General features: G+C 38.4%; 2 protein-coding genes across 17 annotated transcripts in view; both read right to left on the reverse strand.

Annotated features, from left to right (window-relative positions):
• Positions 1-8382, reverse strand: part of huwe1 (HECT, UBA and WWE domain containing E3 ubiquitin protein ligase 1) — a 48339-nt gene extending 39957 nt beyond the window's left edge. For 7 of the 16 annotated variants that reach the window (XM_087834426.1, XM_087834423.1, XM_087834424.1 and 4 more), the window contains exons 1-8: positions 8323-8382; positions 6283-6352; positions 3101-3150; positions 2804-2873; positions 1338-1436; positions 553-759; positions 262-414; positions 114-176 (exon numbers count right to left, since the gene is read on the reverse strand). In XM_087834426.1, coding sequence (XP_087690552.1) covers positions 114-176; positions 262-414; positions 553-759; positions 1338-1436; positions 2804-2848 — 567 coding nt within the window. In that variant the 5' untranslated portion in view covers positions 2849-2873; positions 3101-3150; positions 6283-6352; positions 8323-8382. Of the gene's footprint in view, positions 1-113; positions 177-261; positions 415-552; positions 760-1337; positions 1437-2803; positions 2874-3096; positions 3151-3268; positions 3969-4135; positions 4155-4309; positions 4455-4517; positions 4653-6282; positions 6353-8322 lie in introns of those variants that run through there. The other 9 variants (XM_087834430.1, XM_087834415.1, XM_087834416.1 and 6 more) reach the window with 8 other exon arrangements.
• A 355-nt stretch (positions 8383-8737) lies between these two features.
• Positions 8738-20452, reverse strand: phf8 (PHD finger protein 8). The gene is made up of 22 exons (XM_006785617.2): positions 20142-20452; positions 19285-19571; positions 19039-19124; positions 18809-18935; positions 16568-16728; positions 16333-16474; positions 16039-16225; positions 15758-15920; positions 15111-15198; positions 14727-14833; positions 14537-14628; positions 13614-13703; positions 13222-13503; positions 13031-13113; positions 12771-12940; positions 12486-12571; positions 12093-12214; positions 11492-11823; positions 11307-11402; positions 11116-11225; positions 10671-11031; positions 8738-10571 (listed from the first exon to the last, which is right to left on the reverse strand). The coding sequence occupies exons 2-22, from the start codon at positions 19380-19382 to the stop codon at positions 10483-10485; spliced, it is 3072 nt and encodes a 1023-aa protein (XP_006785680.1). The 5' UTR covers positions 19383-19571; positions 20142-20452; the 3' UTR covers positions 8738-10482.
• Between the last annotated feature and the right edge of the window lie 689 nt (positions 20453-21141).

A 21141-nucleotide genomic window follows, 5' to 3' on the forward strand; every position in this document is an offset into this window, starting at 1 on the left:
GTTTTTGACAGCATCTATTTAGAAACATAAAACTTTCTGGCCAACAGTAATATGTAGGTGATAGTTATGAAACATCACTCACTCACAAAAAAAAGAAAAAAAAGAAATCTTACCGTCATAGGCAGATCCCTGCAACATTCAGCCAGACCAAAGCCATTCTCCTTCCCACCCCAACTCTGCAGAAAAGAACAAAGAGACTAAACAATTCAACTCCACTTCTTGAGGGACAGCTAGAATCACAATGACAAATGTTCACCAGACCTCAGCCAAGTGCTGCAGACGGGCCAGGAGAGGAGTCCTTTTTTCAGATCCCAGTCTTGTGATGTAGTTGGATCGCTTACTGAACACATAGAGTAGGTTCAGCACAGACAGGACCACCTGCATGTCACATGATGCTAACAAGGTGGTCAGGTGCTGTAAAGGGGGTGGATGGTAGATAAAACAAGAAATATTTAAGTTTGTGAACTTCATTTTCTCTGACATAGCAACAGCACAAAAAAAAACATAAATATGTATCAGTAGTACTGAAGAGCTGAATTGGTTGAACCATACCTCTATGGAGCTGTAAAGGTGCCTAGAGAAGCTGTACTCAATAAGCAAAGCTGTGAAGTTGAGCACTGCCAAAAGCAAGGCTTTGAGCTGTCCATTCTCTGGACGGTCACACACCAGCAGCCATGACATATTCTCTACTGTCTGGCCTGCATCACACAGAATACCATCGAAGCGGTCCAACAGATCCACCCAATGGTAAAGCTCACACTGTTGAAAGAGATAAAAATAATAATAATTTCAAACAAATATTACATATCATTAATTTAATGTCCAAAAAAAGTTTTCGATTTTGTATTCTACTCTCAAATTAGTAGTACTTCTGGCCATTAGGATTCTGTAATGACAGCAAGTCAGACCAATGGCAAGTGCCAGTGACATTCATACATAATTATTTTTATATTTGCTTGTAGCTCATAAGTTTTCATAAATTTAATAAAGTCAAAGTCAATTTATTTCTCAGGTTTAAAGCTTGAACACATCAACCACCTCTTATTTTGTAGCATTAAGTTAGGATTAAATCCCCATTCCCTTTTGCATTCTGTTAATCTGTATTATTACTACACTTGCTAAGACATATAATTTCATTTCAGGGAGATGTTTCTAGGAGTGTGGTGCGGAAATGATGTCATGAACTTGTGTCAGCAGGTATTGTGAAATTTCTCAAATATATTTGATGATATTCTTGATATTCCACACAATTCTAGAGTGATGGGAACCTTGTTATAAGAGTTTGTGTTTTATAAAAGACTGAAGGAGTAGCTTCTCCTTCAGCCTAATCTTCTTACCTTGCCAATATTCCAGGTCTTGATATGCTGCAGTTCAACCAATAGCTGCTCATCATTGCATGCCTTGAGCTTCTCTATAAGTATCCTGCAGTCAGCAGGCTGTTGGTGCAGAAGGTTTAGAAAAATATTTGGTCAAGCACAGTTCCTGGATCCTTATGAGTCTTCTCAAAACACATTATAGCACCCTAAACAGATGCTCTATGCTGATAGACAGTGAAAATCTCCATTTACACTGAACTAACAACTCTGGGCAAACACAATAACCCACAATACTTTCACTCAAGTTTTTTACATATGAGAAGGAAGAGAAAAGAAAAAGATCAATTAACAAGTCAAAAAGCAAGTCAAAGTCAAACTGAGCACAATCTAATGAACTGGGCTTAAAATTGTACATAGAAATACTATGTGTGTATTTGAGCTACTTTAAGCTGGTAATCACACTCTTTGAGAAACAAAGTGAGCCTGACATCAGCAATGCTAGCACCACAGCATTCTTTAATGCCAATACCCTTGTGCAAAATGTGGTTGAATGCCATTTTATTCTGAAACAGTTTAGATACAGGCATTTATTTTCTAAAACAAAGCTAGAATTCTCTGCTTTAGCAGGGCCGTGACTTGTTTTACTTTCCACCTAGCTTGTTTACAACTTCCCTTCAAAAAAGTGAGCGGTGCTGAAGTCTGCCTAGTGGTGGAAGACTGTTCAACATCTTTGAACCAGCAGTTAAAAAGCATAGTGAATTACTTGGTTTAACTGACCAATACTTCCATTTCTGAATAGCACAATCCTACAAGAAGACGCGTCCTGTCCTGTCACTGTTTACTTATCACGGCAATCAGCTGTGCAGGCATTATTATCAAGGTAAACAACAGTATGGCTGTTAAATGTTTTAAGTCTTCAGCTCTAACCCCTTACCATTCTTAAAAACTCCAACATTAAAGCAATTCAGTTCAATTTAACCAAATTCAGTTCAGAGAGTTCAAGATCCTTCTAAGATAAATACCAGAATTTTTCCCGTAGAAATGTTTGGTGCTCAAAACAGTTTTAGCCAGACCCACAGTAATTAACAGCATTGGAATAAAGTTATTTCTGTATCCAGTTTTGTTAACTGGGGTTTCATTAAACAAGGATAACAGCCAGTCCTGCTTATCAAAACATTACAGATAAGAAAATTCCCAGATTTTTAATAGAGAAGTTATCCGAGTTGTCAACTGTATCGTACACATCATGCTTGCAGTCATAGCCCCCCCCCCCAATTTTTGGACATGACAAACTGTAAATTTCTTGCAATATATATATAAAATAAGAAGCATCTTCAACAAGTTCTTTTAGGCCCTGCTCCCATTATGACCTCTTATCACAAGTGGCTAGAGAAAAGTTATCCTAAATATCCCAACTACATGCAATTTAGGCAGCAGTGAGGTTAGGAGCTATGAAAGAAAACACAGCCAACATCAAATATACTCACAGCTTCCGTAGGTGTTTTCTTTAACTTGCTTCTGTCGACCTTCATTGTCAATAATCTCTATTTGCTGCTCCTGTTGAGAAATGTTAATGTAACCCATAAAACAACATCTAATAATGAATTTCAGTGTGCTGTGATGCAGATATTCTTCTATAGCACTTGCGTAAATATACATTTGGACTTTACATAAATAAATAATACTCCCAGCCAAACAGTTATTCGGATATTGAAATATTAACATTAAAATGTCTTAAAAAAAACAAAGAAAACAAAAACAAAAAAAATAAGATACATACTTACAAAAAAATATTTGGCAATGCCCACTTAAGGGCATGTTCCAGTTGCTCTATCTGCAAAATCAAAACCTTACATCAAAACAGTGTCCCATATGTTATTTAAAAAATGCTCCAGGTAAATATGTAAATTATTTGGATAATATTCAGTATATAATAGAACACAAAAAAGTACCTGCTGGCTATATAGCTAGGGAAATTCGTACATTATGTACTTGAAATACACATAACAAAATGCAGACAGTCGACTACAAATCTCAACATTTGGCAGGGCACTCAATGAATAAGCAAAGGTAGATGATATGGCGATAATCCTCGAAAATCTGTTACAGCAAAAAATGATTGATCACCACCAGTGGTTAAAAAGGTGATGAAAACATTGACATTTTCTCAGGCTCCCTAAAAGTCTGATGATCACAAAGCAAACCGGGCAGAGCATTAGCTGACGGCTAGCGAGCAATGTACGACACAAAGTTAATCAAATTATATTGGGTCCCATTTACTGGCCTAAAACATTAGCCCAACGTTTCATCACTTTCAAATTCAGGGGAGATTTAAGCCAAACAGTGCGCCTCTCTGTTTGCTTTTCCATCAACTCAAACGACTCGAAGCTTACAGGTTAAAGTTATAGCTACCTAGCTAACAAGCTAGCGTCGGTAATAGCTTTACGTTATTTACCTAACGTTAACAAGTTCCTATTCAAAGCCCACACTGCAGTTATAGGGCATAAACGTGATGCGTTTTGTTTGTAATTAGGTAGCAACACGTCTAAGAAAACGAGAACCCCTGTAAAACTCAACGTAGCGACGGAATCGATCGGCAACGTTTGCTGCGGAGATGTTAACCCCTGACCAGCTAACATCGAGCTACCGGTACCGTTAGCAAACGATCTTCCTCTGAAATTCAGAGTCACCAAACGTTTTTTAAAAAGTCAGCCAAGTCATAATCAAGTCATGCGTGTCATCAGCGATAACCATTCACAATGTAACTAAGCAAAATTCAAACCGCTAGGACCATTTGTGGCACAGCTGTCAAACCAGACCTTACAGATTCACCATCCTGTCCTGACCTGACTCTTGACTAATTTAGGTCGGGGCTGCACAGGCCGCAAAAAGGAGCCCGCACTCCCTAGTTCAGTGCTGGCCCTACTCCAGTTAAGATGAATCTGTAAACAACTCGGTGACTAGCGACAAAGAGATGAATGTGTGCAAAATACCTGGAAACACTAACGTGACTTTTTTTTTTCTTAGACTCGGAGTTCCTGGCTCTAAAGCTACAGTCGTTGCACGCGCTAGCTAGCGAGCTAGCTACCGTTAGTTGAGCAGTGAGCAGAAACGCAGAACAACTCGCTGAATCATTGTCGGACCGGTCTAAGGTGACACTGCGAGTTTTGTTTTTAGTTTGCACAAGGGAAAATTGACTACCGAATCAATTAAGAAGTTTGTTCGTCCGTCCGGAGTATTACAGTATCCCCGCCTGTTTCCATAGCACATAGGCACTAGCTCTTGGCACAGTCATGATGAGTGTGGGTAGTGTGCAAAAAGTGAATAACGCTACGGCTGGGAATGAGAAGCCACTGCTGTCTGTATCGATGCAGTGCGTATTTATAACGGGGCAATGGGCCCTCTGTGGGATGCACCACCAAAACATCTTATCATATTAAGTCGACACAGTTCTTCAAGTTATTTTCATGAAAGCATACCAGGCACACCAGCGTAAGCGCCGACATATTCATACGAACTTACATGTGCATCAAAATCTTGTGCTAGCCACCGTGAACACTTAGAAAAACACAAGCACATTGCATCAAAACAACTTTAGGTATTTGATCCATGAATGTTTACAAAATAAATAAATCAGAATTTTTAAAAGCCTGTTTACGAAACCTGGACAAGTCAGGAGTAAACACTTTATTTCAGTTAAATAAGCTTAGAGGTTGCTAATTGTCTAGTTCATTGATATTTTTTAAGATTACTCACTGTTGCATTATGTGTGTAAGACTTCTCTGATGAAGTAAGCAAGTACTTAATTCAAACCTTTAAGAGCTAACATACTGATGTTAGAACACCGACCTTGCTCAGTTACTCAGTGCTACATTATAGCTTATATGAGTGTAGTTTTCTCCATATGCCTAATTCAACAAAATTCAGTGTCATTAAAAAAAAGAAGAAGAAAGGGGGACAAAGGGAAGCATTGTTTTCTTTTGGCACTATATTTGTTTACCAAATTAATCTGAATTATTCATGCATTATTTATTGATAGGCAAATTCAAATTACACAAAATGAGTGGGGACTAAATTAAACCCCTGCCACATCTAGGCATTATCTTAAGAGATGTTTTTGTTTTAAATATTTTATTGCAATATCAGTGGATATTTTACTGACATTGGTTGTATATTGGTGATTATTTAAAATAGTATTTACAGGGTTTTTTTTTAATTATAAATATGGATGTCTGCCAATATTGATTACAGCACAGACATAAAACAAAAAAGTTTCCAAAAGCTCCACACACCCTGTGAGAGGTTATGGTTTTTCCCTAAATTTGTATTTGGGTATGATGAGCAGCACAAACACTGTCACTGAGCCCAGTTGTTCAGAGCTGAACAATGGCTGAATAATAGAAATCACAGTAAATCTCACCAAGACCCTCTGGTTAGACAGATATAACCACATGGAACCAGAAAAGAAGGTCACATTTTCTTATTTAGGAATTTCAATAACTTCTGCTAGTTTGAGTTGCGGAAAAATATTTCAAATACACCAAAGTGTTTACTGTTAGAAATACCTTGCTCCTCTTCTTCTTATTGCAAACTAGAATGTGCCAAAACTCTGCCAATGGCTATAGGGGGTGTTTTGTTTTTGACATTTACTGCTTTTTGTGCCATATGAAGACAAAGAAATCATTATTTTTAAAAAATACTGAACTGTTTTTATGTTGTTCAGCCCTTCAAACTACCAAAGCATGTAGCCCGTGGAAATCTTCTCTAACACAACAGATAAACATCAACCACTGCCATCTCTGAATACCATCTTATTTGCCAATAGGCGATGCAAAAATCGACTGATACAGATATTAAGTTGTTACATCAATTTATCCCTGCAGGTATATTCTTCATGTATAGTGTGCATTACCAGCTCAGTTCAGTCAAAGCAGAAAAAAAAGAAAGGAGGGGAGACAGTACTCACCAGAATCTGATCTGGTTCAGTGGTTCCACCTTTCTCATCCTTGATTTACTACGCTGTTTCTTTACACAATCTGAAAACATATGACAAACAATGAAATTAGTTTTGAATGAAGAAAAGAAAATGGAACTGCTTGGACACTTGAAACACCATCTCTATTTCTCCAAATGTCCGTCATGTCAGTGTTTCAGGTAGAATTCAATTAAAACTGAAAGACTTTCTACTTTGTAAAATTAAATATAGTTAAACACTTAACTTATTTCTGTTTCACTTAAACTCTGAAACAGGGCTGTACCTCCAGTTTTCTAACTTTGGGGCCTTAACAGTTTCCTTTTATACACAGGATTCAGGATGTATATGTGTTTTGCACATGTGAATGACATTTCTAACTTATCTGTATCTTCCTTAAGTCATTATTGTTAAACAAACTAATTTCTTTGATATCTTGTTACTAATTGGACAGTGTGCATAACTGCTATGGGAGTTATTTTTTCTGTAAACATGGACTACAATCAACAGATCCTCACTGTTTAAAATTTTCTCAAGTTCAACTTATTTGTCTGCCATTAAACTACACTGTTCAGCACAGACTTGCTGTTGATGTGCATGCCTTATTTATGCCAACCAAACAGAACTTTATTTATGAAAAATCCATGAGAGAGAGTAGTAGTCCGCATAAAACAATTTCCATTTCGGCAATCTCTCTCATTAAATCATATGGTACTTTAATATCACAACCTCCATATCGCTGAACAGAATTACCCTAATTACCCAGATTTTAAAGTTCATTAAAATATTTGCAGAAAAACTTGTGACATCTCCACTTTTAAACTGTTTTATACTTTAATAAGCTGATCACCTTTAATGAGCGAGCTGAGGCCTGGCATAAATGAATTATCCCGGCAATAGTTTGATTCCATAATAAAGAATACAAAAACCCATGAGGCACCCAGGGGCGATTTAAGCCATTGACGGAGAAGTGGTCTACTTCTTTGTCATACCATCACAATTAACAGCGATTAAGAGTATGATGAGATGGTGAAGGGAATCTGACAGGTAACAAATATTCACATTTCAGCAGCTCGGTATGTTTTCACCAAGTGGTTTCACCGCTTGACCTCAAGACTTGTATATGCTGCTGCTGTTTGAAACAAGTCTCTCTTGTAAATGAGACAGTGAGACTCACCGGCATCACATTTAAAAATAAAGGATAAATAAAATTTGCAAATGTAGCCGAGTGCAATATTTTCTTTGACGAAATCATGCTGATTCTACCGATGAACGCACATTTAATCTAAAACCAACCTGCAGCATTTATAGCTGCTGACATTATGGAATGTTGAAGTCATCATCCGAAACACAAAGTGAAGTAAAGGCTATTATTACTCCCAAGTTAACTGAGTTAGCTCCAAGTTGAAAGCGTGTACATTCAGCTCCTATCCCATTGTTTCTAAGTGTTGTTTAAGTAGCTTGCTACGCAGTTAAAGCTAAGTCAGTAGTGGCGCTAACGTAGACAAAGTTAACAGCTAGTCATCTGATGTTAGCTAGGTTTACTAGCACTTTTGGCTAACATTTGCTACTTCGGCTTTAATTCAGCTTTGACGGCTAACGTTAGCACATCACGAAAAGTCAATCTGCAACACACACTTTGACTCAAGTTGTCTTCATTCCCGCCAAGAGAACAAGCCGCAACAGAGGGAGAAAACTGGCTTTAGATTACTTGCACAGAGGTGTAAATACCCACACACAGTGAACATGACTCTGCGTGTTAAGTGTGCGGCTTCTGTGTTTGAGGGTTTCGCGCGAGCTAATCGGCTAGCCGTTAAGGCTCCGAGTCCGCACAATGCTCTATCCATGGGATCACGGCTAAATTAAAAATGGCGGTTTACACTGCAAAAGACGCATACATTACCATTAAAAATACACTATTTTGGTGGCTCGGATCCCTTAACGACAATCAATCAGCAATTTACGGACGATAGACGTCCATCACCGCTTTGCTAAACCCCGTGTCAACACTTTAGAATAAGTCTTTCTGCCTACCTCGAATGCGTGTTACATTTGCTTCTCCATCTTGCACTAACGAGTGGTATGGCAGTTTAGTTCTCGCGAGAATACCTGCTGTTGCGTTTACACAGGGCACTCCCTTGTAATTGCTATTAAAAAAACCACACAAAACAAAAACAAATGCTAAGGCATTTCAGATTGGAAGTAAATGGCATTTCCAGTCTCGACTTTTTAATTAAATGTGCAAACGAAAGCACACAGCAAAAGTCTCCAGGCTTTCTGAAAAATATAGTTTAATATCAAAGTGCATTCAAACTCACTGACATTTGTGGAATAAAGACTGGACATTGTATTAACAAATGTATTCAACCCTAAACTTAAACTGTGGGATGTTAAGATGTTAAAAATAATAATAGTACAGTAATTCATAGATCAAAAAACCATGAGAAAATATGTTTACACCCTTTATTAAAAATACCCAAGTAGGTTGCTAATCTCTACAATTAATGAAACTGTACTTTTATTGGAAAAAAAATCATTAAGTGTAGATGTTTTTAATACAACACAACATTCCTTGTTTGTGTATTCAAAAACGTTCCTAAATGACACCTTCATGAATGCACTGACACCTTGGTTCTCCAGCAGACATGAGAAATCAGAAGACCCACCGGTAGTGCTTTTGGTGACTCAGCAATCAATCAAATAAACTCAAAGAAAAAAAGAAATTTTGCCCAAGGTATATTTTATCTTTTCCAGGTCGTATTTAAAACACATCATGTTTAAAATGCACAGTTCACACCAACACAAGAGTGAAAATCAACAATAATTAATATAAAACTAAATGGATGAAATTTAACAAGGGCATTTTCCAGCACGCTTCCAATAACACTAACAAGACAACATGGACTTAGCATGAGAGTTACTGCATACAAATATAAAAAAGAACTATTTCAGATATTTCCCAAATACAGCAATGTATAATGTACAAGTCATGTTACGAAAGATCTGAAAGTTTTTGAACTAGAAAAGAATTTAAATTACAACATATATTTACATATCACCTCATGTCCTGCACCTTCACAAAGTTAAATCTACATCTCTGCCAACATTTTAGGACTAGTACATTCTGTGATACAAAAACACATTTCTATTTCTGACCCAAGAGTCCTGCTAACATCCGGGGCGCAATTTACGGCAACATGCAGGAACCTTTTTTTTTGTTTGTTTGTTTGTTTTTAAGTCTAAAATTGTTCTGCATTTAAGCAGCTATATTAATTACAAATATTACAAGTATTTACAGTGACAACAAAGCAATGGCTACAGTTTTTGTACAAGCATAAAGTGGTTGAAAATACTTGACGTGGGGACCAGAAGATGAGGTTGTAAAAACATACAACATAAAACAGGATAAGAGATGGCAAAAGTTCTGCCCTGTTAAATAAATATGAAAATAATAAATAGAATAATGGTGGTAAGTCCTGGCATTAGTCTAGCACGTCAGCTTTCATAGGTAGAGCTACAATATATGGAGATCTATTTTCTATACAAACATCAGGGCCAAATTTCTCAAAAAGAATTAATACATGTCGCATATTATATGCACACACTTGAGTTTTGTACAACCTTTATTGTAATAAAAATTAGGTAAAAAGGAAACTAAACAAAAATAATACTACAACTCAGTATTTGCACCAATGGATCTTCTGCATGGGAAAGGGGCCTATACAAATATCACATTAACTGTTTTCTTTCCCTTTAAAAAAAGAAAAAAATGTATGATGGATAGTACAAACATAAATACAACCTCTAAAATGGCCTAAACAAAAGAAACCATTTGCCTTTGTGAATTACCACGTTAAATCAATGTCCACCTGACATTCTGAAATTCAAATGTGACGTCAAATAGGTGGTAATTAACAGTTAATTACCACGTTAAGTGCTTGTCCGGCACATTACAGTGATTCACTTAAAACCACACATGTGCTTCCGAAAATACCTTTATGCAGATGAGGGTGAGCAGAACTGGGCAGAGTAACTGGTGTAGGACAAGAACTTTTTTTGTGAGGTTCGGTAACGAGTAAAAACAGTAAACAAATTTATCTGGAATAAAAAATATAGATTACTGTCTCTTTTTCCTTCAGACCTACTTCAGGTCTTTTCTTCATTCTCATTCTTCAGCCACATTTCCAACACCTCTCACAAGAGAAGTTTGCCATTGCGGTGAATTTTCAGGATTTTTCCAAGTCTCTGTTTTGCAGTCGCAAGACCTTTCTTTGGACGTTTCCCTAAATCAAAGTATAAGGGAAACATTAACCAAAACAAATAAACTTTATAAAATATGAAATTATGCTGTCAAAACTAAAGTTACTCAAGTTTATGCTCACCTTGACCAACTCCTGTTGTGCCCTGACTGGATAAACCTGCGGGGGATGCACCGGAGTGAGAGCTGCTATTTTGTGGAGACAGGGAAGGTCTTCTTGATGTAAGAAATACACCCGGAGCCATGGCTCCACTGCCTCTAGGTCCTCCTGAGCCAAAAGGTCCTGGTCCTGCTGTATATTCATGGTCCAACAGACTAGCAGAGTAATAATCCACTCTTCTGTCTGGGCTGGCGTCTGCTGCAGACTCTGGGGCAGGTGTTGGAGAGGGTGGGGCTGGCTCGGTCTGAACAGGAGGTGGAGTGATGACAGGAGCAGGGGGACGCTGCTTTTTCGTGTACTTCCTTTTAGCAGGCTTTTGCTGCTCCTGTTGCACAAACAACAAAGTTTTTCATCTTTTCCAAGGAATATTAGAAGACAAGATTTTTTTTATTAGTTCCCCCCCACTCACTTGTTGTGCCAGCTTGGCAGCAGCTGCAGCAAGGCCAGTTTCTACAGAGGCAACTCTAGCTCCCTCCCTGGCTGGACGATCCTGTTTGGGAAGGGTGGGCATCACCCTGGCTGTATATGAAAATAAGTTATTGAGTGACTAAACATCAGAAAGCTAAAAAGAAATTTGATCGATCCTTCTGCTATGTTTACCTTTTGGACTCCATGGTGTGTCATCCCAGTTTTTCTTCCGCTTCATCTTAGTCTTGTTGGTGTGATCCTCCTCATCAGATTCCAAGGATGGGTAAACTTAAAAAAATAAATACATAATTAAAAAAAAATTATCATAATTAAATGTTGGCTTGATCAGGAAAATTAATCAAAGTTGTACTGCTCACCATAGTCTGAATCTTTAAAACAAGTTCCCAGAGTCTCCTGTTCATCTGGACTTTCCTCGTCACTAAGGTGACGGGCTGGTCGTTTAATTGGACGTTTTCCAGGTCGCTGAATGACAGGTTTCTTCTCAGAATTTGCTGTCTTTTTGACCCCTCCTGTCACCCATACAGCCTTGCCCCCCTTTTCCTTGACGACCCCTAATCCTTCTGTCAGGCCTCCAGATATAGACAAAGGAGATGAAGAGGATGAGGAGGAGGATGACGAAGGGGGGTTGGCCATGGAGAGCATCCCTTGAATGGCATCACGAGTGCTGGGAGAGGCTGGGGCTTCCTCACTGAGAAAAGTACACAGCTCATCACTAATCACCTCGCAATATAAAACTCTTACACAAAGTGGGACCCCAAACCCATTTCAAATTTGTAAAACAAAAAGGTTTTCAAGATGACTTCATCAACAATATGAGTCATTTTCACCCGCCTCCACTCTGAGGTGAACAAAGGTATACAAAGTTTTCTGGGTGTTTCAGCTGCACAGCTTCACACAGTACCATTTTATTATGATTATTTAAAAGTACCAACACACAGATGATCCAGGCAATCTTACCCGATTGCTGTAGAGTCCAAGCCTGCCACTTGCTTGCTAGCCTTCAGTAAGTCCAGAATGCCCCCTGCACCACCCTTCACTCCATGAGCAGCCAGCGCCTCTTCATCAGTGGTGTAGTCCTCCTGAAGCCACATCAATTGTTTAAAAACTGAACATCAAGTTCTTGTCAACACTCCATGGCTTGTCTTATGAAATAAAGCTTTTGTTTGCTCAGCAGGGGATAACAAAATCAATATAAGTGAGCTGCTCTAATTTATGAAACATTAATTATAGTGTAGTGAATAGTTTCTTTAAATCTTTGGGACTGACCTTTTCTGACTGTTATAAGTAAAGAACACATTCGAATTGGAACTCAAAGAGCTGAAAGGATGGCCGTTTCAATAATAATCTCACCTCAATGTCAAAGTCAACTTCTCCGGGCTCTCTGATGCGATTAGGGTCAGAGCAGGGTTTGGCTCTGGGCAGCTTTCTAGGAAGACCTGAAGGTACATTTTAACACTTTAAATTACAGCTTTGAAACTACTACTGAATTATATTAGAAACCACATTTTGTTATTAGTCCCAGCATTCAAACAGCTTTACTTAAGTATGATCAATTTTACTTGCAATAGATGAATAAATGAATGAACAGATTAAACACATGTATATATTTCGTTCAAGAATGCATAATACACTTACCACTCAGCTTCTTCTTCTTACTCAGTCCAGCTGTCTTCCGTCGTGGAGGTGGGGTCTCATCAATCTGCAACTCATCCTCAGACTCCAAGTCGGACAGACTGGATCCCTCCGTCGCAAGATGTTTGTAGTTTCCAGCACTTCCTGCACCATTACTGCTGCCATCCTTCTTACTGAAGCCAGAAAAAACAGCAGGTAAACACATCAACCTGTAGTAAGATCACAGAACCAACAGGAACCCTTGAAATGGCTGTAAAGCTTACCCTTGAATTTTTCCATTGGTCAACACAAGTTTCAGCTTGCTTTTATTTATCTTCCCTTCAAACTCCTCTAATGGTAACTCCAACTGCAAAGAGAGATCATCACTATAAGGATATATGAAAATGAAACGTGTTCACTGAAAATGCTGGATAAGCATTCCCATTATCATCACAAACATCTGCAAACATCATACCTTGTTCTTGTGTTTCGACTTTCCAGGTTGAAATTTCTTGAGTGTATGTTTGGTGTGGATCTCAATCAGATCGAGTTCTCCTGCTTCTGCTTTAAGTAGTCCCTTTTGACTCTTCTTTTTGGTTCCTGGGGGCCCAACACCCCCTGTCATCTCCTTGGGCTTGGGCCCTTTCTTTTTTCCAGGGGGCCGTCCTGAATTCTGAGAGGTGGTGAGGGGAGCTTTGGAGAGTGGCGAACCAGGAAACTGAGGACCAGTGCGGCCAATGTTTTGCTGAAAGATATCCTGAAAAAACAGGTTATTTTTTAAAACCATTAAAACACAGAAAGAGTACGAAAAACATTTAAACATTAACATTTGTAGAATTAAAACAAGCTTTCAGTGATGTCATTTACCTCCACCAGACGAATCTCCTTGGCCAGGTCCTTCACCAGCGCCGGAGTATTGATGGTTTCTGGAATCTCCACTTCATGATCTGCTAAAGCCTGAGTGTAGGAGATAATCATCAATCATCTCCTTACAACATTTTCCAAAGCTACAAGTGATACTATGCTCTTTTTATATTACTATGATTATTATTCTTATCATTATTTCACACATTACAAACTGTCACAATGGGGAAATGGACATATATCATTTCACTGTAGAAATGTCACTACATCAGACTCTACATTTACACAAATGATGTTACAAGGAAAAGTTACGGGCTGAGAGCCTGAGGGCAATGCCATGATGGCTGCCGAGGGGTCAGATTAGTGTAATGACTTTGGTCATGCAGCAGTATTTCCTGTCAGTGATCGGTAACTTCCTTGAGTCTCTGCTAGTTGTCTGGCAAGTGCTCAGAACCAAGACATAACAGACATAACACCGTGGCGAAGCCACAGGACGTCATTTCTACACTGATTAAACAAACAAGCTTCAGAGGTATAAGCAGACAGACATGAAAGTGGAACTGATTTTCTCATTTAACTCTTTGCTAGGGAGCAAATAAAAACATCCCGAATTAGCAGTTTTCTTAACATCATTGCTGCAATTTAATGTTTTGCTTCTAAACAAGAAAAATACCATGCAGTAACTTTTATGTAATCATTTATGACACTATAGATTTTACTGCATTAAAGTTAATGTATTAAAACAATTGTAGAGCTGTATTTCTGCTCCAATCAGCATTCTCTGGGCCAAAACATTAATAATTAAAAAATAAAAAACTTCCCATATTTCAAAGTCAACTTTAGAAAGGAAATAAACAGAGCAATAAGAGAATCAGTAAAACCAGGACTAAAATGGGACATTACATTGCAAATGTTTAAGGTTTTACCTCTTTGCGGGTCCAGCTGCGGAAGGCGTTGTTTAGGGCCTTCGCCCCATGAACCAGGTAAGTGGCAGGATGCCTGCGATTTTCTCTCAAACCTGTCAGACCAAACACCACAAAGTTAACAATTATTAACAGCAAACACAGACCAGTCAAGTAGTTCAAATAAAAACATAAAAAAAGCCAAAGCCCTTACCTCTGAAAGTATCAAGAAGGTGCTTTCCTACATACCAGCACACAGTCTCAAAGTTGGGAAATTTGAACAAGTCTGCTGTGCTTAGTCTCTTCTCTATTTCATAAGCCCTAAACAATACCACATCACAAAAAGCTGTTTATTGCCACCAGGTTAAAATATCTCTGCAGACAAGAAAAAACAACAACAACCCACAAGTATAGTAATTTTAACCAAATACAGAACTTCAGGTTTGAGGAACAAGAAGTGAGGAACCACAACAATTAAGGGTGCAAGTTCCTTCGTCCGCCATATCTAAACACTGACATTTCAACATTTCAGTCAAAAGGAATACAATTATGCTAAATGAAATATACTTAACATACATAAGTTTATCAAAAAACTAACCGCAACTGCATGTCAATGTTAAGACTATGCAAGAAGTTTCCTCCAAAAGCCAGGCAGTCCACTGGAGTGAGCACAGAATGAATCCACCCTGGTTAAAAAATAAATAAATAAAAATCCACACTATAAGCAGATCATTTTCTCTCAGCTTTGACTCGTCTCTCCAAAACAAGGCTTTTACACAACTGTGTATAAATATAAGAGTGTATAAATATAGAAATGTAGCTTAGGCATTATGGTGCATACACAAAAACAGGGTTGTAAACACCATTGTAATCTTTACTGCTCACAAATCATTTTGTGGCATGTTATTGCTTTCATAATCTAAATCAAAGAGAGAAAGAATGCACACCAATCACTCTTCCTCTTCACTGGTAACTTTTAAAAGCTGTTCGACCTCTGTTTGGATATTGAACTATAAGCTGAATTGTTGCAATATACTTGGTAGAAACAAGACTCCGCCACAGAAACATAGACAGTTTCTACTTTACTTATTTTCTACGGCTTTTTTGTGTTGTCATCATGTATGCCCATGTAGAAACCAGATGAAATGCCTGATATTCATATTGTAGCTGAGTTAATGTAATTAGTTTGAGATATCTGACAAAACAAAGCTCTGCTCTAACAAAAAGAATTACCCTAGTGCTTACCTGTTGGTATGAACAAGGTGTTTCCCTGTTTGACAGAACACTTATAGCACATGTCAACCTGGTCCCCAAAGAACATCTCATTCTGGTTAGATGATGAACTCCATCGCTCAAAAAGTGCCAAGTTGGCAGGGGTGGGGGAAATTAAATAGAAGATTTTCTCACCCTGAGTAAGCACAATAAGGGAAGCTTTTAAAAAGATGCAAAACTATTCATTTAAAACACAAACACAAAAAAGGAATGTGAACAGAAACCTTTGAAACAATTAAAATTCCTCCACTTACCCTGAGGACATGGTACCACACTGAGGTGCCTCCAAAGTCAATATGGAAGTCTGTGTAGCTATCCTTCACTCCCATTAGGCAGTACTTTTGCACATTGGGACGCTCGAAAACAGACTCTTCGGGCCAGAGGTTTTCCACCCAGGAAAGTTTCCTCACAATCTTAGGCGTCTCCACCAGGTTCGACAGTCTAAGATAAGTCCAAAACTTTTATTTAGTCTTCAAAACTCCACACCAGTAACGACAATGTGTTACTTAAACGTATATTTAGTAGAATGACTGACTGTCTTTTCATACCTGGTCTCAGAGAACTCCAGGCTGATGACATTGAGGACCCTGTCTCTGTTGGGGCTGTTGTAGTACTCAACAAAGTCGCCCAAACGCATCTTCAGATCACACTGGCGTGAAACATCAATTACATCGATCTCTTTATCCGAACCTGAATTTAACAAAAAGCAAACAAAAACAAATTTACCGATTACAAAAACACAACCTAACCATAATTTAAATTGTAAATGTATCAAAACTTTACCAATGTAGTGCTCCACATCACTGACGCCAAATGATGATGGAGGTAGGGTCATACCCAGGCCATCCCGCCGCAGAACCATGACAGGTACACTGAATGAATGCTCCTCCAGAAACTCAACTGTAAGTTGGGCCCCTGAAGGCTTTAACAATATTTCATCCGCACTGTCACAGAAAAACAAAAAGTACGTTTTCACTCTGATCACAAGAAAAAAAAAAAAACAATAATAGGACAGAGTGATTTACAGTGTTATTACATTAAAGATCAAAAACCCAGGATGCTAACTAAAATAGTGACACATGGAGTAAGCAGTAATAACAATAACACCAGTCACCCTTACTAACACACACACATACACAGAGGACTAGCGACTGGCTGGCAACCTAAAGTCCTTGCAAAAACCAGCAACCACTAAATTCCTGAAATTATAATATTTATTCAGTCAGTAGTCGGTGTTGCTGGTTCACCAACCAGTTTCAAGACCAGTGTTAGATAAAGACTAGTAGAATGTAATGCAATCAACTTTAATAGCAATGTATTTGGGATGTTAGCAACTAGTCAACCAGACAACTAACTGTCACTATAATCTACCTAATAGAGCAGGGCGATATGACCAGAAATATTTATCATGATATATTTGAAAATTTGCCATAACAATATAACTGACGATATAACTGACACTAGACAAAATACTTTACAACTCCACAACTTTATTAGTGCAAAAAACCCCATCAATGTATTTTCACTTAAACAAGCAGCTGTTTTTATGTGCATTAAAGTTATATAAAAATGTAACAGTGCAAATTCCTCGCTGACAGTTTAACCAAAAGGCATTTCCAGTGGAAATTGGCCGACATATCCTCAGCATAACCATGTATAAAATCCACAAAACTTAAAGAGGTTATACACACACAATATGGTAATATTATGTTGAAGCACAGTACGTATCACTCCGCGAGGCTCCTGCCTACGATAGCCGTAATGCACCGACAATCCATCAAGCGGTGCGGGTTTGTAGTTTAGCAAAGTTGTACTAAAACATTTGACAGATTTTCAAGCGCCGTGTACATAAAATCGTTTCGAGGTCAGTAAACACAACCAGGATTCAAACATAAGGCACACGGGATTATAAGGGGCTCTGTCAATTTTCAGAAAAATCAAAGGATTGATTTTAAGTGTGCCGTATTTTCCAAACAACAGGGTAATAACGACGGCCCGCTAGCATGCGCTACCAAAAATAGTGCTTTGTTGTGTATCTGACGGACGAAAGCTAAACCAGTTCCACACCACTGAAGTTGCAACATTTTTACAAACCAGTTCTGGTTCATCCGTTTCATTCAACGATCCGCTTTCGCCCTTCTCATTCTCCGTCGCCGCCATGCTTTTTCCGCCATATGCGTATGAAAACAACGGCACTGCGCATGCGCATTTTACCCGTATTCTATCGCGATATTTCATTTTCTTATTATTGCTCAACATTATACCGGTATTACCGTGAACGGTATGATATGGCCCAGCCCTACTATCTGTTTTACATTTTAGATGCTGGTAAATTGTTGTGTCCTAAATGTTATGCAGCCATCTGCCACCAGATGGAGCATCGTCATTAAACACCATTAAACTGTTCATCTTTGCCTGATTTTTTTGTCAACACTATTATTTCTAGTTATATAAAGGTGAGAACAAGCTGCGAAAATGAGCTTTCTCATAGGTGTGAAAAGGCTTTTCCTCAGCGATAAGGTGAGGAGTTCATTTGGGAGGGGCTAAGAGTAGAGCTGCTCCTCCTCCACATTGAATGGAGCCAGTTAAGGCGGGCTTCTCTAGGGTAAGGTGTTCTGGCCGGCCATGTCCTACCGAGAGGAGGCCCCGGAGTAGACCTGGAACACGCTGGAGAGATCTATTGGATGGCCAGGGAATTCATTATGCATGGCACAGTGTATCACACTTTTCAGTCGCTGTTTATTTGTTTTTCGGATGTTAATTTGTCACATTTTAATAAAACGTGAACATGTTTTGAAGTAACGTTTTCATATCATATTTAACATCGGTTTAAGTGTTTTTCTTCTTCTTGTGTGTTTGGAGTACTATGTGCAACATTTTTTTCTTTGTTTAGTTGACTAAGAAATTAGTTGCCAGGATATTATAACAGCAATAGTACATTAAGTTCTTACAATGTGAAAAACACACCACAAACCATGATTTTCTTCAAACTTTTGTTTTAGCGGGATGGCAGGTGAGACTTACTTCGGGAAGGTTCGGCTCCGTAGCTCCCTAACAAACTGTGCGCTCCCTGTCTTAACAGGCTTACTTGGGTCTCTTCCTCCAGTGGCACCTCCATCTACTTGCTTATTGCCACCCCGGCGTTTGCGCACTAAGAAAATGGAGAAAACAGTTTTCAACCTGTACATTCCTATGAAAAAGTAACTAATAATAACACCAACCCTGAGAGTTTTACTTAAGAAATGTTAACTTACTAACAGAAGGCCCATGAGTGACCTGACAGTTGGGGCAGTGGTACAGGTCAATCTCAGCCGCTTTGTCTTCCTCTACTCCAACACAGCTACACAAAAAGCATACTTATATCAAAACAAAGAATATCTGTATAAACAATGAATGGCTCCATTACCCAATATATAGACACAGAAATTTTACAGTGAAGACAACAGATGTAACCTCATCATAAATCTAATAAAGTGGGTCAAAGCACAAAAACATCATACCTTCCATGAAACCAGTCTTGACAAATGTCGCACTCTATCATGAAGCGTGTCACATCATATGGCAGACGACACAGACAATACACGGGCACTGATGCCATGTTCAGTGCGTTTTTTTGCAAGATATTTACGTAAAATATTTTCAAATCTAATGGAAACGAGTGAGGAGAGACTAATTAATCAACAAAAGGAATTATTATTTGTGTATTAATGGTAAGGCTGGTGAAATCTGTCACTTCACGTTCAGATTCTTCTACTTGATGCACATGTCCAGAGGTTTACTTGAAAACCTGTTAAAATAAAGGGAAAAAAGAAAAACAAAACAAAACTTGTTAGCAGCTCACCATAATGACCCCACACTCGCTAGTAGAGAGCTGATTAGAGCAACATATAAATTCTGTTCCCGTCATAAGGAATAAGTTTAGTCGTTTACTTGAATGATCAGCATTTTGTTTCGGTGGTACATGAATTAATGAGTATCGGTGCATATTGGTCAAATACTAATCTTTGCAGATAAGCTCAGACTCATCCCGGACGAAAATTCAAGATCGCTTCTGCTCAACAGCTGTTAACGCTAACGTTAGCTCCGTTTGTAAACACTATGCATAGTGAATGTTGCGCTGCTAGCTTTATCAACGCACTTATACATACAGCAAGTAGGCTAACGCTAACGTTAGCCGCGTTAGCAAGCGATGTAGATAGAGAAGAAAATTATTTGCCAAGATGTTAACTTAAGCAAAAGTAGCTACGAAGCGTGAATGAACCCTTATATGTATCTGATGCAGCTAGTATATTTCAGCCAGGAAAACGTCGTTGCTGGTTAAAACGTTTGGATTTTTCTTTCCACGATAGCAACTCACCAAAATGTAGCTGCGGCTGGGCCAACTATTGAAAAGCCGTTGTAATCCCTACGCAAGCTCGGGGTTAGCTGCGGCCTTATTATGCAACGTAAAGTATTAACAATTTGCTTCACCACATTTTTGCTTATCAACTTTGTAATGCCCAAATATAAAGGCCAGGTCCAGAAATTCACAATGGACCAGAAAATTGTAGCACGAAGCGACCTAAACTAACAAAACAACAACAAATAACATCGTATTTAACTGCATCGACGCCATTTCAAAGGTAGTAACGTCAGACCGTTGTTCGTCGTTGTCTGCCGTGGCGGGGACAATAAAGTTGTAGACAGTCAAAAATTGAGTTGCGTTCAGGAAACTACGTTACGGTGCGGAAATTCACTTCTATGCGTCAGGAGACGCTGCAAACATGTATTTTTGCCGTCATCTCATAGAAACAGAAATGTACTACATAATTATCAGCATGCGAGTACATACGATTTGTCAAATAACTGCACACTCTCATAACGTTTAATTTTATTTTTTTAATCTCTTTTCCCTTCACACTTTATGTCAGTCAGAATACAAACTATAATTTGAAACGGATATTTCTTTTCAAGTAAAATAAATAATTATTGCCAACGTTGAGTAACCTGATTTTATAATTTAAAAAGTTTGTACTTAACGTCATTATTTTTCACGTTGTCATTTTATTGAACCTGCTTTAAGAAATGCAAATCACACACATCGGTCTATGAGTGCAACTGGTGGAGTGTCGTCATCAGGATTGTGATTCAAGTGTACATATATTTTATAATTCAAATAATCTTTTTCACTTTTTAATTTGCCTAAGGCCCTTCATCACTTATGAAATTTATTTATAAAAAATGTTTTTATTCCCTGGCACTCTTTCTCACATCCTGGCATTATGATTAACAGCGATTCCAGGTCAGGAATGCACCGAAGGTCAAGTGGTGTTATCTGCTGTGATCTGTGAGGCTCTTCTGGAGAATGGAGAAAAACG

Source organism: Neolamprologus brichardi, chromosome 20 (genome assembly GCF_056152115.1).
Source record: "Neolamprologus brichardi isolate AB-2024 chromosome 20, ASM5615211v1, whole genome shotgun sequence".
Lineage (NCBI taxonomy): Eukaryota > Metazoa > Chordata > Actinopteri > Cichliformes > Cichlidae > Neolamprologus > Neolamprologus brichardi.